This window comes from Tiliqua scincoides, chromosome 3 (genome assembly GCF_035046505.1).
Source record: "Tiliqua scincoides isolate rTilSci1 chromosome 3, rTilSci1.hap2, whole genome shotgun sequence".
NCBI lineage: Eukaryota > Metazoa > Chordata > Lepidosauria > Squamata > Scincidae > Tiliqua > Tiliqua scincoides.
Window position 1 is genome coordinate 207,525,821 of NC_089823.1, and position 15,784 is coordinate 207,541,604.

General features: G+C 44.4%; 1 protein-coding gene across 1 annotated transcript in view; it reads left to right on the plus strand.

Moving 5' to 3' along the window:
* NYAP2 (neuronal tyrosine-phosphorylated phosphoinositide-3-kinase adaptor 2) overlaps positions 1-15,784 on the plus strand; it is a 189,495-nt gene that overhangs the window by 141,619 nt on the left and 32,092 nt on the right. Inside the window, exons 4-5 of the mRNA XM_066622358.1 lie at positions 9,149-9,361; positions 11,861-11,902. Coding sequence (XP_066478455.1) covers positions 9,149-9,361; positions 11,861-11,902 — 255 coding nt within the window. The remainder of the gene's footprint in view (positions 1-9,148; positions 9,362-11,860; positions 11,903-15,784) is intronic.

Sequence of the window (15,784 nt, forward strand, 5' to 3'; positions counted from 1 at the left end):
GACTGCTTTATGGCAGTCAGCACCAGTGGAAGGGGTGCTGCGATGACAGCCAGGGAAGGTAAGATTGGGCCATTAAAATATTTATCTTGGGACATATCTATAATACATTGATTTTAGTCACCGCTAATTTTAGCAATTTATCTTTAGATCTTCTTTGAAGATCACCAAAATGTTAATTTGTAGAATTGGGACTTGTTTCAGATAAGAAAATGCAAGTAATAGTTAACATTTATGGATGACTATTTTGACATTTAAAACTCATCCATTTAAACTATGCTTTGTGTCTAGATGTTATGGCGCCATAAATTTGATTTGCAAGTGGCAGGTAGATCTCTGCTAATTTGCTAATGGATGCAGGGGTTCTTCAGTAATACAATGAAATGGCATTATATATGAAAGAGCTGCTATGTTTGGTTCCCAACAAAAGCCATTTGAAACGTATTGTGTGCATATATGCCCTGGTATCCAACAGAGAGTTAAGTGTGCTTAAGCCTTTTGATTTCTTGGATACAGCCAATATGAATTAAACAATGTTTGTCTGGTAGGATGGTGGCAGAAGTAGCAGATAAAGCCTATCAGTAAAAGATAACTGGAAGGATGATGTGGGGCAACATTTGCTCTGTCGGTAGTGCTACATGCTATAGATGCATGTCTCCCTTCCCCCACACTGCTTACCTGCTCCAGTGGCATCATCCACTGTGCTTGAGGGTGCAGGAAGGCTTGGTCTTTCTGCCAGTGGGCCGGGAGACTGCGCAATCACAACATGCTTTATGGCATATTTGTGACAGCACGCACCAGCAGAGCAGCCACTCCACTGGTGCAACAGGCCCACATGATTGGGCCGAAAGTGACAGTTTTGGCACAATGATAGCAGGTGATGTTTTGCAAACCAGTGTACAATTCAGCACTAAAAAACTGAAAACCATTGTAGACTGGCTCTCACTGTAGCCACATCATTTCCAAGTATGCATATAATTTTGTGGGGCATGAAGAGGAGAGTTTTTAAAAGTAATGAGCATCACTTTACTAAACTTTACAAGTCCGTACTGTACTGACATGAAAACTGTGTTGGGAAGACTGTTGGGGCCAGTGGAAAACCTGGACCACTAAAGCAATATTCATCCACTGATTCATCACTATCCTCTCTCAAGCTGCTCTGCTTTGTGGTGCCCTCCAAATAAACATCACATTTGGCCCCATTCAACCTTGAGAACAGTTTTTATCTTTGAAATCCTTATGAAATATAGAACCAATTTATACAATAGCCTTATACATGAAAAAGACATTATACATTGATAGAGGATTTCAATGTGTAAAGCGAACCTATGTGACGTATGTCAAGGTTTTACAGCTGGGATATAATGGATCCTGATATTGACATAAGGGGTGACTTTTACAAGACATGGCAAAATCCCACAAACAAGGAAATATGGTGTATTGCCGTCAAGTGAATGGGAGCATAGGAAGAGCCCGGCTGCATCAGTCCCAGGGCCCATCTAGTCCAGCTTCCTGCATTTCACAGCAGCCCACCAGATGCCTCAGGCTTCAAATGCCTCAGGCAGGATCCGAAAGGTAGCATTCTTGGAAGTGCTACCAGTTCCATGCGTAGGGCCAGCTAGGCAGGAGAAGCTCAGGGGTCTCAATGAGTGGATGAGACACTGGTGTCAGGAGGAGTGGTTTAGATTCATTAGGCACTAGGAAACATTTTGGAGCAAGCAGGGCCTGTACAAGAGGGTTGGGCTTTACTTGAACCAAAATGGAATCATTTTGTTACACTGGCGCGTAATATTAAGAAGGTGGCAGAGCAGCGTTTAATTTTTCTGTCATCCAAATTGGTTGTGGATGGCAGTTTTTTCTCCTACCCCAGACTGGCGAGGGAGAGAAAGTATATTTGGTAGGTTTCATGCATCATGTGGATGATCCAGGGAACATGGATCAGCCTGTGGGATTTGCTTAGGAAACATTCAGAAAATTATGAACTGGTCTATTGGTTTGGTTGTAAAATTCAAAAGCCATTCAGTATGCCAGGTTGGGTCAATACGGCCTTAAATTGCTGCAGTGCTGCTTGAGAATGCCTGTAATATTATTTAATGTGCTTTTGAAAAACCGACCCTATTTGTGGTCTTACTTTCGGCTAACCTGATTTATGATTTATTTAGATTCATTGACGGGAGGGGAAGGATGAATGAATAATACATGCATTGTTATCTGATACATTTTGGATTACTTAGAGAAGACTAGGTGAGAGTTGCCCTCATTTAGAGCTCCTTCTCAGATTATGTCTTGTTTGCCTCCCAAAAAGAGATTCTGCTGTTTGTCACTCAGCATTATAACAGTCAGGTGCTGGAATTAATAGGTGCTTGAATGGCTTGTGCCAGACTGATTAGGTTAGAGTCCATTCATTTGAATAAGCATTTTCGATAAGCATTTGCTCAGTTCTGATTTATCAGTCTGCTTTTGTTTTAAGCCCTGGTTTATTAATTGGAATTGAACAGAACTTACATGTCCTCTCTTATCATAAGCCCCATGAAACTTTACATACCTCTGATGGGCTTTATAAAGTTGGAATGGAACTGAAGTCTGACGCAGCCATCACATATAACTTGACTCTGATGAAGTATACTCCTGTCTCTGGGAATGCACACAGGTTTAAATGTGATTGTCTTGATAAGCTGCCACCGAAAATCAAAGGTCCTGCAGTTCTGCCACACAGATTGCTGTGGTACATTGAAATGTCATGCACCAGACCTATGTTCTGCTGAGAATGGAATTGATCTGAGAACCTTGACTCAGCTGCTAAAGCTGGTGCGGCTCCTGTGCTTATGACCCATTGACATGGAAGCACGTTAAGTTATGTACAATGGCAATGACAATGAAAAACAATCACATTATTTCTCTGTATGCAGTGTCCTATTTCCAGGAAACTACTGGATGTTATTAATGGCTATTTCAGGTTAGTGCAGTGATTTTCAATCTTTTTCATCTCATGGCACACTGACAAGGCACTAAAATGGTCAAGGCACACCACCAGGTTTTTGACAATTGACAAGGCACACCATGCTGCCAGTGGGGGGTTCACATCTCCCAGTATTGGCAACCTTCAGTCTCGAAAGACTATGGTATCGCGCTCTGAAAGGTGGTTCTGGCACAGCGTCTAGTGTGGCTGAAAAGGCCAATCCGGGAGTGACAATCCCTTCCACACCAGGAGCAAGTGCAGTCTGTCCCTGGTCTGTCTCCCTGGCTATGGGCCTTCCTTCTTTGCCTCTTTGCCTCAGACTATTGGCCAAGTGTCTCTTCAAACTACGAAAGGCCATGCTGCACAGCCTGCCTCCAAGCAGGCCACTCAGAGGCCAGGGTTTCCCACTTGTTGAGGTCCATTCCTAAGGCCTTCAGATCCCTCTTGCAGATGTCCTTGTATCGCAGCTGTGGTCTACCTGTAGGGCGCTTTCCTTGCACGGGTTCTCCATAGAGGAGATCCTTTGGGATCCGGCCATCATCCATTCTCACGACATGACCGAGCCAACGCAGGCGTCTCTGTTTCAGCAGTGCATACATGCTAGGGATTCCAGCACGTTCCAGGACTGTGTTGTTAGGAACTTTGTCCTGCCAGGTGATGCCGAGAATGCGTCGGAGGCAGCGCATGTGGAAAGCATTCAGTTTCCTCTCCTGTTGTGAGCGGAGAGTCCATGACTCGCTGCAGTACAGCAGTGTACTCAGGACGCAAGCTCTGTAGACCTTGGTATGTCTACATCTTGGTATGTTCCGTCAGCTTCTTGTTGGACCAGACTCTCTTTGTGAGTCTGGAAAACATAGTAGCTGCTTTACCGACGCATTTGTTTAGCTCGGTATCGAGAGAAAGAGTGTCGGAGATCGTTGAGCCAAGGTACACAAAGTCATGGACAACCTCCAGTTCATGCGCAGAGATTGTAATGCAGGGAGGTGAGTCCACATCCTGAACCATGACCTGTGTTTTCTTTAAGCTGATCGTCAGTCCAAAATCTTGGCAGGCCTTGCTAAAACGATCCATGAGCTGCTGGAAATCTTTGGCAGAGTGGGCAGTGACAGCTGCATCGTCGGCAAAGAAGAAGTCACGCAGACATTTCAGCTGGACTTTGGACTTTGCTCTCAGTCTGGAGAGGTTGAAGAGCTTTCCGTCAGATCTGGGGGTTCACATCTCCCATTGGCCCTATTAATAAATGACCTTCCCCCAAATTCCTGTGGCACACCTGTGGACCACTCGTGGACCACTGGTGTGCCACGGCACAGTGGTTGAAAATGACTGGATTAGAGGGTAGACAATGGGTAGACAATTGTCTACAATAGAGGGTAGACAATTTACTAAAGATGAAGTTCTTCTGGAGCAAACCCTGCAGAGCACATCAGCCAGATATAGTGGCTCACCAAAGGCTCTTTACACTTCCTGCCTGGAACTGCAAAAGAGGAGAATAGTCAAGTCATTTGAAAGCCACATGGCTGGTACGAGGCATCCAGATTCATTGGTCATAAGCTGTAGATGTTGGCAGCACTTTTAGGTTCCCAAATCCATGGAATAGTGAATTCATGGGTATTTTCTTGAAGAAGAGTAATCTGAAACTTCATGATTTCCTAACTTTAATCGCACTTATTTCATTAGTGTGTATGTTCATGAAGGGTTTATCTAGTGATTAGCTCAGATCTACTTTTCTCAGGGTGAAAATGAGAACTTATTAAACTATGCTGTGCCTTCCAGTATCTTTTTTGAAAACCCAGATGCAAGATTGAGTAGTAAACAAATATTCTGAACTATTCTGATCAAGCACAAAGTGTGAGTAGGTTGTGAACCCTTGGCAGAAGGGTTCACAGGGGTTCAGCTGATTCTTAGGTCTTTGGAGTTGAGCAAAATAATGTCTTTTAGCTTACTATTTATTTGATACAATTAGAAGCCACTTTTCTACACAAATATCTGAAGCAGTAAGCAAAGCCCAAACCATTATGAGCAGTACCCATGGATTTCATCATCCATGGGTTCCAAACCTGTGGGGAGACGTATGGAACACGACTGGTGCTGTGCTCCAGTAGCATCCAGAGAGTGTTCTGAAGACCATTTCAGGAGGGGGGGGGAAGGATTTCTGGTTTCTCGGGGGAAAGTGCTGTTTCTCTGGTTTCTCAGGGGGAGGTGGAAGTGGTGTTTTTATGCCCTTATAAGGTAATCTGAGGCTTGGGGGGGGGGGACTGCTCAGTGTGGATGTTGCCTTTTCCTTCTGCCAGTGCACACAGCTCCTTCTGCCAGTGCACACAGGTTTATTTATTTATTTATCACATTTTTATACCACCCTTCCTCCAAAGCGCTCAGGGTGGTATACACAGCTGCTCCCCTCCTTTTGTCCTCACAGCAAGAGGTTGAGAGAAACTGACTGGCCCAAGGTCACCCAGGAAACTTCATGGCTGAGGGGGGACTTGAACCTGGATCTTCCAGGTCTGAGCCCACCTCCCAAACCACTACACCACCCTTTATGGCACTCTCATGGTGGCTAGCACTGTTGCAGCACATGCTGAGCTGGAAGGTGTGCTGTGGAGGATTGTACCATGAGTCACAGGGAAGAAAAAAGTCAAGCTTTGATGAGGCTGGAGATTTTCAAGCATGCGCATTCTGAATTGTCGTCTTCATATTCATCAAAGAATATTAAATCAGGGGGAAAAGTTCCTCTCTATGCAAGCAGACAATGGAGGCCTCCTTAAGGAAGTCCTCTGAAAATGTAATTTCCCCTGTTTTATGTTTTTTTTCGCTTCTCATGGTATTTGGAAAATAGCACCATTTTTAAAGGTGTGCTTTTGTGTTCCTGATAAATATCATCCAATAAAAATATTCTTGGGACAAAGCGTGGGCTATGCAAGATGCCAGACTGATCCAGACGATTTCATTTCTTTTAGCTTTATTAGTTTGTAGATAACTTCAAAAAATGAAGCTTGCCCATGTAAATATGTTATAGTTCAGCTACTGATTGCAAATTGATTTTCTGTGCAACCTGCCATGCTGTCTTCAAAAACAGATTATCAGAATGTGTTAATGGCTGCCGGTGTCCTGTTTTCGATATGCTGTGTTGTACCTGGAGAGTTTCATTGTTATGTTGAGAAAACGTTCTCAATTCTTTGCCACTGGTCCTTTGAACTACGGTTAGCAAGCAGGTCCCACCTATATAAGGGTCAGTTTTCCACTGTCTCTTTGTCCCAAAGCTGCTTCAACAGTTTCCTGCTTTTTTTTCTCCTCTGGGAAACAGGAAGCAGGCATTAATCTTGGGCCGTGTTTGGACCACCACTGGGCTCTGTCCTTTTACCACCTGGCCTCATCCAGTTACCAGATTTCCCCACCATTTCTCAAGGGCTGATAGACTTGTGACATCATGAGACTCCAACGCAGAAATCACAGAGGGTTTTTATGCAGTCTGCCCAGCAACTCTTCTTTCATAGCTTCCTATAAACCATGTTCTATTAACCTTCCCTACTTCTGTGACTTCTCTCTCCCCTCTCTTCTCTCTACCCTCTTCTCTCTGCAGCACAACTCTTCCTGGCCCCACCCATGTCCTCTCATTCAACTCATTCCATTTAACTTCTCATCATTTCCTTCCATGACTTCTGTCAATGCTCGCCCATTTGCTCGAAGCATTGAGGGTTACATGCTGCAGTTGTTGTTAATGACTATTTCAGATTAGTGGGTAGAGGTCATTTACTAAAAATGAGGCTCTTCTGGAGCAACCCAAGAAGCAGAGCAGAGCTAATCAATCAGATATAGTGACTTGCCAAAGGCTCTTTACACCTTCTGCTTTTACTGAATGCCTGGGACTGCAAAAGAGGAGAGTAGTCAAGTTGTTAAAAAGCTACATGGATGGTACTGGATAATATGAGTTTAGGGATCAAGCTAGAGGCAGTGGTGTCACTAGGGGTGTGGGGGGGTGCAGGCTGCACTGGATGATGCGCATGGGGGGAGGTGACTTCACTACTAGCCCAAATTTTTAAAACCTTGGTATTTTTGAATAATATCATCATGTTATATATCGCTCAATATTTGATTTCATGCAGAATGCAATGAAACAAACTGCGCTGAAATGCCTTTACTCCAGGGGTGCTCAAATTTTCAACTTTAGGGATGCTGGACCTTTAACAAGTGTATAGAAGAGAGAATTTCAGCAGGTGTAGCTTGTCATCTGTGGGATGACAAGTTGCACCTGCTGCAATTCTCTCTTCTATACACTTGTTAAAGGTCCAGCATCCCTAAAGTTGAAAGTTTGAGCACCCCTGCTTTACTCTATCAAAAGTTATAGCAAAAAACAAAAAAAACCCCAATGGGACAGGGCAATAGTATGTCACCATGCCCACTGCCCGGGAAATTTCCCCACCCACTGCATGACAGGAGGTCCATCATAGGGGTGACACTCTGGCCTCACGTACCTATTGATGCAAACCTTAGTGATGCCACTGGCTAGAAGAGACAACTGGAGATCTATGATGATTGTGGACCCAATCCTGTCCAACTTTCCAGTGCCGATGCAGTTGAAATGCAACCCCAAGGAGGATGCAACTGCCCCATATTGCAGGAGGCAGTGCATACCCCATAGGAGCAGCTGCATTGATTCTGGAAAGTTCTATAGGATTGGGCCCAAAGATTTTTGAAAGCTGAAAAGCAGCTGTGCAAAACTTGCAACAGATTGGGTCTGTGGTGCTAGGGGAAGGAGCGTGTCTAGAAGAGACAACTGAGCATCTGAGATTCGTTCTTGACATTGTGCTTGTTTCAGAGTTAAGAATGGGGTGGGGGAGGAAGCAAGCAAAGCAGGAATTATGGCATCAGTTCAAGAGATGACAAGTACCTGTGAGGTGCTTTTGAAGAAATCTCCCTTCAATATATGTTTCCATCCCAGACTAGAGAATTTGTAATGCAGAAGACCACTTAAAGCTATCAGACAACAAACTTTAAGCCATTACTCTAACCCTAATTTAGATTGTCAGCAGTGTTGAATCTAAGAGTTTTTGTCCTATGTAGTATGATCAATCGGAGTGACATCTGAACTGTTTCCCACCCATAATGTTAATGTGCATGTCAAAGGGGAAAATGAGAGATGCGATAGTGTGCTCTCAACAGAGGAGTCAGCAGGAACCTGAAAAGCTGGTAGATGCCTTATGCCTGTAGAAAGCTCATGACAGTCATTGTCCTCTTTTGGTTTGCTTATGTTATCTTGGTGGGTATTATTTAGCCCATATTTATTATGCTTCGCTAGTTAGTTAGTAGTCTAGTACGGGATAGTTAGCTATTCACATGGGAAGCTTTGAGAGGAAGAACTTTATAAAGACAGTTTAGTTCACAATGTAGCCCATTAATCTGAATGGAATTCAGTATATCTAACAAAGGTCTATTTGGATGTTATGGAACTATGGATGTGTTGAATCTCTACAGTTTCACAAAGTTCAGGAGTACATTGGCAAGTGCTCCCCCCCCATTCTTTAACCCTATCCTTGCTTATAGCGTGTGTTTGAGCAGACGAACTCTGTACTCGGGGATGTACTTGGGGACTTCCCATGATTAGGACCACTGGTTGCCCAGAGACTTGTCCCTATAAGTATCACATGGAGGGATCTCTCCCTGAATCAACGTTACATCGTAGGGGTGGTGGGCAGGTGGTGGGGCAGCAAAATGCAGTGATGGGGACAAGACTTACCACTGCATTCCGGATGTGAAATTATGGAGACGCTACATAGTTTCATAACATTTAAGTAGGGCATTTGTCTGTGCTAAATTGTAGCCCATTCTCTACAAAACCAAAATTCGAAATAAGGATCCTTTCTACAAGTAAACACCAGGGACAAAATGCACACTGCTGTTCTTTAAAATATATTTAATATTTTCACATTCTATTTTTTATGACATCTTGTAATGCAAAATTTTAATCTGTTAGATAAATTTTATCTGTTGTTTTTATTTGAACACTTCCAAACTTTCAGATACAAAGTACATTTAAAACTACAGTATAGCATCAAATCCTCACTTGCTGTGTTCCTCTGTTGATTAGTGTTTACAATGGAGTTCAGTTGGCAGCTTACAAAATTGAAAATCACATGAGAATATGGATGTAATCAGTTTCTGCCATATAATGCATTGTGACCTTCATGTATTTTGTAGAACCATTAGATGAACTGAAGATCAGAAGCCACAGCACTGAACCCCTACCAAAGCTGGAAAACAAAGAGAGAGGAGGTCACCATGGGACATCTTCCTCCAGAGAGTCAATAAAAGCTCAGGAATGGGATGGGACACCAGGACCACCAGTTGTGTCTAGCAGACTTGGAAGGTCTTCTGTTAGTCCAACCATGTTGGCGGGAAATAACAGCTCGGGTAAGTGAGAGTTATACAAGCACAGAATGAATATGGAGGAAATGATTTTTGGGGAGATGTTATGAGCTCTCTAGTACAACACCTGGTCCTTTGAAATAACCCATGTGGGATACTGCAGATCGAGGCAAGAACGAACCATACAGTTTCTTATAGTTGACTTTCTGACAGCCTGAGGGACAGGAACTCTGCAACATTGCCTTTTTTTCCTTGTGGGTTGAACTCTATGTTTCTGTTATCATTGGAATTGCCAAATCCTGCAGGAAACTCTGTATCATTACTGATAAAAGGAAGGTCCAGACCTGAGGAAATCTGGCTGTAGGTCACTTTCTACTCTACGGTCAGGCCCCTGCAGGATTAAGACCTGCAAGCTATCGGTTGGAGGGACTAAAGAGGCAAATAGCTTGGGCCAGATATGCCAGGCAAAATGACCAGAGCCAATAAATGTTGTCCAAGGCAGCAGGTGTAAGACCAGAGGGCCAGAGGTAGATGATCTCATCTGAACCAGTTTCCAAAGGCAAAGCAAGGCATAGGAATCTCTAGATTAGCTACTACATAGGGCAAACTGTTCAGAATGAAAAACCAGTCTGGCCCCTATTTGACGTCCAAACCACCTGGTCCAGCTTAGCTCATGGGTAATGGTGCATTTTTCCTGTTATCATCTGACTGATACTGCTGGGCAGAAGGGGCAGGGCCAAATTTCCCTTTGCCTGAGAACTCAGTGGTGATGCCAGATTCTCCCTTGCATAGAAAAGCTCAGCCTTACTGCTTATCTTCCCTAATATTTAAAGATGAAGCTGTATTCCTGCAAACATCCACAAGGTGGTGGAAGAATTCCTATATCTTCTTTGATGTGCCTTTCTTTTTAAACCAGAGTAGTCAATGCTACCAATTATGTTAGCCTCACAGCCCAATCCTCTCCAGGGCCTATGGAAGTGGATCTTATAAACCACCACCATAGCCCCTGATGTGGTGGCATGAAAGCCGTGATGCCATCATGCACTTTGGAGCCACCAATGCAAACAACCACAGGCTCCACACTTGCGCCAGAACTGCGCAGGCGCTCCATCAGTGTAGGTAAGACGGCAGAGGTGATGATTCATGGGAGGATCAGAACAGGGATCAGGCCAGGCTGGGGGTGTGCTGAGGATGGGTCGTGGTGGATCTCATCAGCAGTAACAGCAGTGATATCTAATGCCCCCAGCCCAGGGCCTGCCATGCCCCCTTGAATCTACTCAGATTTATACCAGCAAAGGAGCAGGCATAGATTCAAATAGGCCCATTGGGGACCAGAAAGTAGCAGAGTAGGTAAGTGTAAAAGTCCTTTACTTCTCTCTCCACCACTTCCTTGTCCCTAGCCAGCTGGCAGGAGGTTATCTTAGCCCTGCTGCACACTCTGGGCTGGCTCAGGATAGGATTGGGACAAAAACCTCACATCACAAAAGTTTAGTGCACATGTGTGTTCTGGATGTCTTGCTCTTTCATAACATGCTGTTGCTAGTTCACTGGAATACTTCTCAAGGCACCTGATTCATGGACAACTGTGTGACCAGTAAGCCATCTTTTTGATCCAGGCTGGTAAAAGGGATTTGAGTGAGTGGTAGCAAGCCTGCCTTTTGAAATGGAAAACCAATCCAGTACTTGATGTAGTCATGTGAAATTAGATCTGGTTAATCCTTTGATTGTCAGTGGAGAACAACCCGTTCCCAGTCAATTAGCTAAGTTAGCAAACAGCATTGAAAATTGGGTTAGATTTAGAGCCACCTCAAGACTCCTCTCCCATCCCATTTCCTTTCCATAATCATAGCTCATAACCACATGCAGAAACGTTAGGGTGGAGGTAGATCTTGGGATTGTAGCAGTTACAAAAATCGTTATGGAAATGGCTTCTGGCTGTCTCAGTGTCCTGCCCAAGTCACTTGCATAGCTTTCCATGTAGCCATGGCCCCACCTGCATGATGCATGGAAAAAATAAGCTTGCAAGCAAACTAGTGTGGGATAGTGGATAGAGTGAGAAGGATATCAGGGTCAAATTCATTCTCAGCTGGGAAGCCCCTAGATGACCGTGAATCATTCAGTCTCAGGCTAATCAGTGAGAATAAAGTGGGGGGGGGGAGGTGATATCCAGTATTTGACCCTGAGCACTTAGAAGGAAGAGAAAGGTAAACATGGAAAAATAATGTGCAGGCTGGCTTTCAGTATGGCTCAGTCTTCCTGGTTATGTGTTGTAGGGGAATCATGAGAAATTTAAATGACACCCAAGCCATGGCAGTTTCCATGCAAGCATTGTTGCTGTGCTGGTAGTGCCTTTTGTTGAGATACTCCAAGGCAGTGTGTTAATAGTGATTCTGAACCAAGGACAGCAAGCTTCTAGGCTTCTCCATGCTGTCTTTCATAAGGGCCTGAGAACATTACAGCAGACCCGTTCCATAGACAGAGAGAGGCAGAGTAGGGCAGACAATACCTGCTTTGTTGAACCAACTCCTTTTGTTTGTTATATAGTGCTACTCCTGTGCTGGTCCCAGAACACCAGAGACAAAATAGGTAAGGTGCTGCATCTTGCTAAAGTGGTTTCTGCCTAAATTAGAAGATTGAAAGCTTACACACACTCACCAATGGAAACTGCTCCAGCAACAGGTAAGTGTCTTTGTTACATCATGTCTCAGTTCTGTTGCTGAGTGTGTATAAGCTTCCCCTGCCCCATAAGCCCCCCTAACATGAGAAAGTTATGAGAACAAAATAAAAAATAATGAGCTTCCTCCCTGTTCCCATCATTCTGCATTCCATGATGGCGAAAGGGCTGAAGTTTTCTAATCAATAGGCCACAATGCGGCGCAGAGTGACGCACGTGAAAGCACATTGATTTCAGTGGCTTTAAGTGCATCTAACTCTGCTCTGGAATGTGCTAACATTATAAAGTGTAGATATCAGGATTTAAAATAGCCAGCAATGAACTATTCTAATCATATCTGTTTCAGGAACAAAACCATTGAAGTGCTATTATCCAGGAAAAAAAGGAAAATAGGCAGAATGTATTTTGCAACATATGTATCTGATTTAGGGTGAAGAGATCCTGAAAAGCAGAAGTTATTATCTCCAGTTATCATAAATCACTGGAATTCTGAAACTTGTACTAGCAAATAGTGTTCTGCACATAGTCAACAAAATGGAGTCTGGCTGAATACAGTGGAACTTCTGTTCCATTGAGGGCCAAACTACACACTGAGAGCACAATCCTATGCATGTCTATTCAGGAATAAATCCCATTGTGTACAGTGGGGCTTACTCCCAGGAAAGTGTGTATAGGATTTCAACCTGTGACAAGCACATGATTGGCCCTTGTGTGATTGTATCTGAATAGCAGTCATGGTGGTCCTGAGCTGGTTTGGGATCATAACTCGGGACAGTGGTGTCACTAGGGTTTGCATCACCTGGTGCAGAAGGCCAGTGCATCATCCCCATGATGGACCCCCTTCCATGCAATAGTGGGGCAACGCCCCAGGCAGTGGGCATAGTGATGTACCATCACCTCACCCCACTGATTTTTTTGGCTATAACTTTTGATAGAATAGAGATATTTTAATGCTGAAGCAGCAGACCACAAACACATACCTTCCCATTGCGTCCCAGGGCCCACCACCTTTTTAGCCACTCCTTCCTGTCTCTGGCCCATTATCTTCTTGCTTGCTGTCCTTGGAGAATGAATGAGAAGAACTGGAGACTGGAGACATGTTCCTTTCTCCAGTGTCACTGCCAAAGAATGCAGTGGCACAGATAGACGAGGCAGGAACCTCCATGAACCTCTTCCTGATCAGGAAGAAGGTTGATATCGTTGATGACTCCCTCTGCCTCTTCCACTCTGCTGCCACTGCTTCTTCAAAACTAACTAGGTAGGGAGGCTTTGGGCAGCCCGATCTGAGCTGGCACAGATTCGAGTAGCCCCATAGGACAGGCTGGGGCTCGACGTTGGCTAAGGGAAAAAATATCCCCTTACCCTAAGGTGACAGCACCAAACCTGCACTGGAAACAATGCAGGTCACTCAACTTGGCTGTACCAGTGCAGGTTAAGATAGCACCCTGAGAGTGAAAGTGGTTCTGCTTCCAGGATCCTGCCTGCCTGCCCAGTGGCTCCACAGGACAGACTAGAACAAATGAGTTGAACCTACAGGGAAGTAGATTTAGGCCTCCGTGAGGAAGAATTTCCTAACTGTGAGAGTTGTTGAGTGCTAGAACAGTGTCTTGTGCAGATGTGGTGTTTCCTTCACTGCAGGCATACAAACAGAGGCTGGACAACTACCTGTCAGAGATGCTGTATCAGCTGTCTCTCCTGAACAAGGGGTTGGACTAGATCAGGGGTGCCCAAACCCCGCCCCTGGGCCACTTGCGGCCCTCGAGGCGTCTCAATGTGGCCCTCAGGGAGCCCCCAGTCTCCAATGACCCTCTGGCCCTCCGGAGATTTGTTGGAGCCCACACTGGCCCAACACAACTGCTCTCAGCGTGAGGGTGACTGTTTGACCTCTTGCGTGAGCTGTGGGATGAGGGCTCCCTCCAATGCTTGTTGTTTCATGTCTGTGATGCAGTAGCGGCAGCAAAGGAAAGGCCAGCCTTGAGCTATTGCAAGACTTCATTCATTCATATAAGTTCATCTTTAATATATTCGTTTTTGTGAATTTATTCAAATTTTAAATGTAAATTAATTCTTTTTTTTCCCCCCGGCCCCCAACACAGTGTCAGAGAGACGATGTGGCCCTCCTGCCAAAAACTTTGGACACCCCTGGACTAGATGATCCCCAAGCACCCTTCCAACTCTAACATTTTACGACATCATTAAAAAACTCTAGTATTAAAACTGCAGTCTTGTACATAGTTTCCTGAGAGTAAGTCCCATTGACACAATGGGACCTAATTCTGAATAATCATGCATAAGATTGAGCTGTAAGTACTTTGTGGATCCTAGGCTCAGTTGACTGTATTGTGAGTGCAAATTCATTAACTCATAAAAGAACTATATTAGAGAATGGTTCTCAAGGCTTGGACTGCTAGTCCTCTTCTTGGAAGGAGATGGCCAGCAAACTGCTGTGGATCTTCCTAAAGGCTGAGCATCCTCTCTTTTCAGTCTTGTTTTCTGACAACATCAGAGACAATATGAAATTATCCAAAGTGGTAGAATAAGTATCAACATCCTTGCATGACACCAATAGTTATTTGCTGCCTCAATCCTAGTTTGGAGCTTTTGCAGGAGGCCAGCTTTCGGGAAGTAGGTCTCAACGCAGCAATCCTCACCATGAGCTGGATTCTGCATGTCAACAGTTCCACTTCTGTGCCATTCTCCATGCCTGCTGTGTGAACGGATGGCAGGGTCTCTGCAGCTGATCAGCCTAACAGCTCAGTAGTACTCAGCTGGCTCTGGTGTTCCACAGTGGGACGCAGGGCTAGTCTTCTTTTTATCTTCAGCAGGAGAATGGAGAGCCAACAACCATATCCTCCTCCTTCATGCTGAGGCACAGCTGTGCATTCATACAGCATGGGTTCTGATTCACCTGATCCCACTGTGGTTGAAGCCATCTTTGATACAACGCAATACCACTCCATTAAGTTCAGTGACTCCCAGTAGATGTCATTTGAACCTCTGTGCCAGGATACCATACTATTGAAAGCAGACTATTCTCCCTCTGAGTTTGTAAATATTAAGGTGACCTTGGACACTGTGTTTATTGTACTCCATAGCGACATGTCATCCACTTGTCTCTTGGATAATTTCTTAGGGATGTTTCTTCCCTGGTGGTTTTAGGCATATGTCTTTGGAGGGGTTTTCAGAGGCATAGCTGTCAGTAATTTTAACACACAGCAGCACTGAAAACATGCCATTGCTGCTTCAGTCGAGAACTACAGGGGGTCCACAAAATGGGAGGCTTTGTCAAACTTAACTCTGGAGATACTGAGAGTGTTTATAGGAAAGGATGCTGTGAGCTAAAAGGATAAGGCAATTTGCAGTGCCACCTACTGCCAGTATAAGGCACTGCACCTCATTCTGTAAGACTGCACACATCATATTGTTAGTTTGTGGTTTTATTTTTAATATCTTCGCATCACAGACAGGACACTTTGCCAATCATTTCACCGTCAGGCAGAAGACCTTTGCAGATAAAGCCAGAGCTGGCTTAGTAAAGTTTCTTAAGGTTCTGGAAGAAGTATCTTACCACATTATTAATTTCAGGGTCTGGGTACAAATATTGACAAGGAAAGGATGTCAGTGAGGCAGTGAGCTTCATTCACCTCCACAGAATCACACCAACAGCGTAGCTAATTTCTGCCTGCTTTTAATCACTGGGCAATCCACACTGCTAATTTCTCCTGTTTGGTGAACAAGAGTAACTGGTTGGCAACCTTCAGTCTCAAAAGACTATGGTATAAGCCGACAGCAGC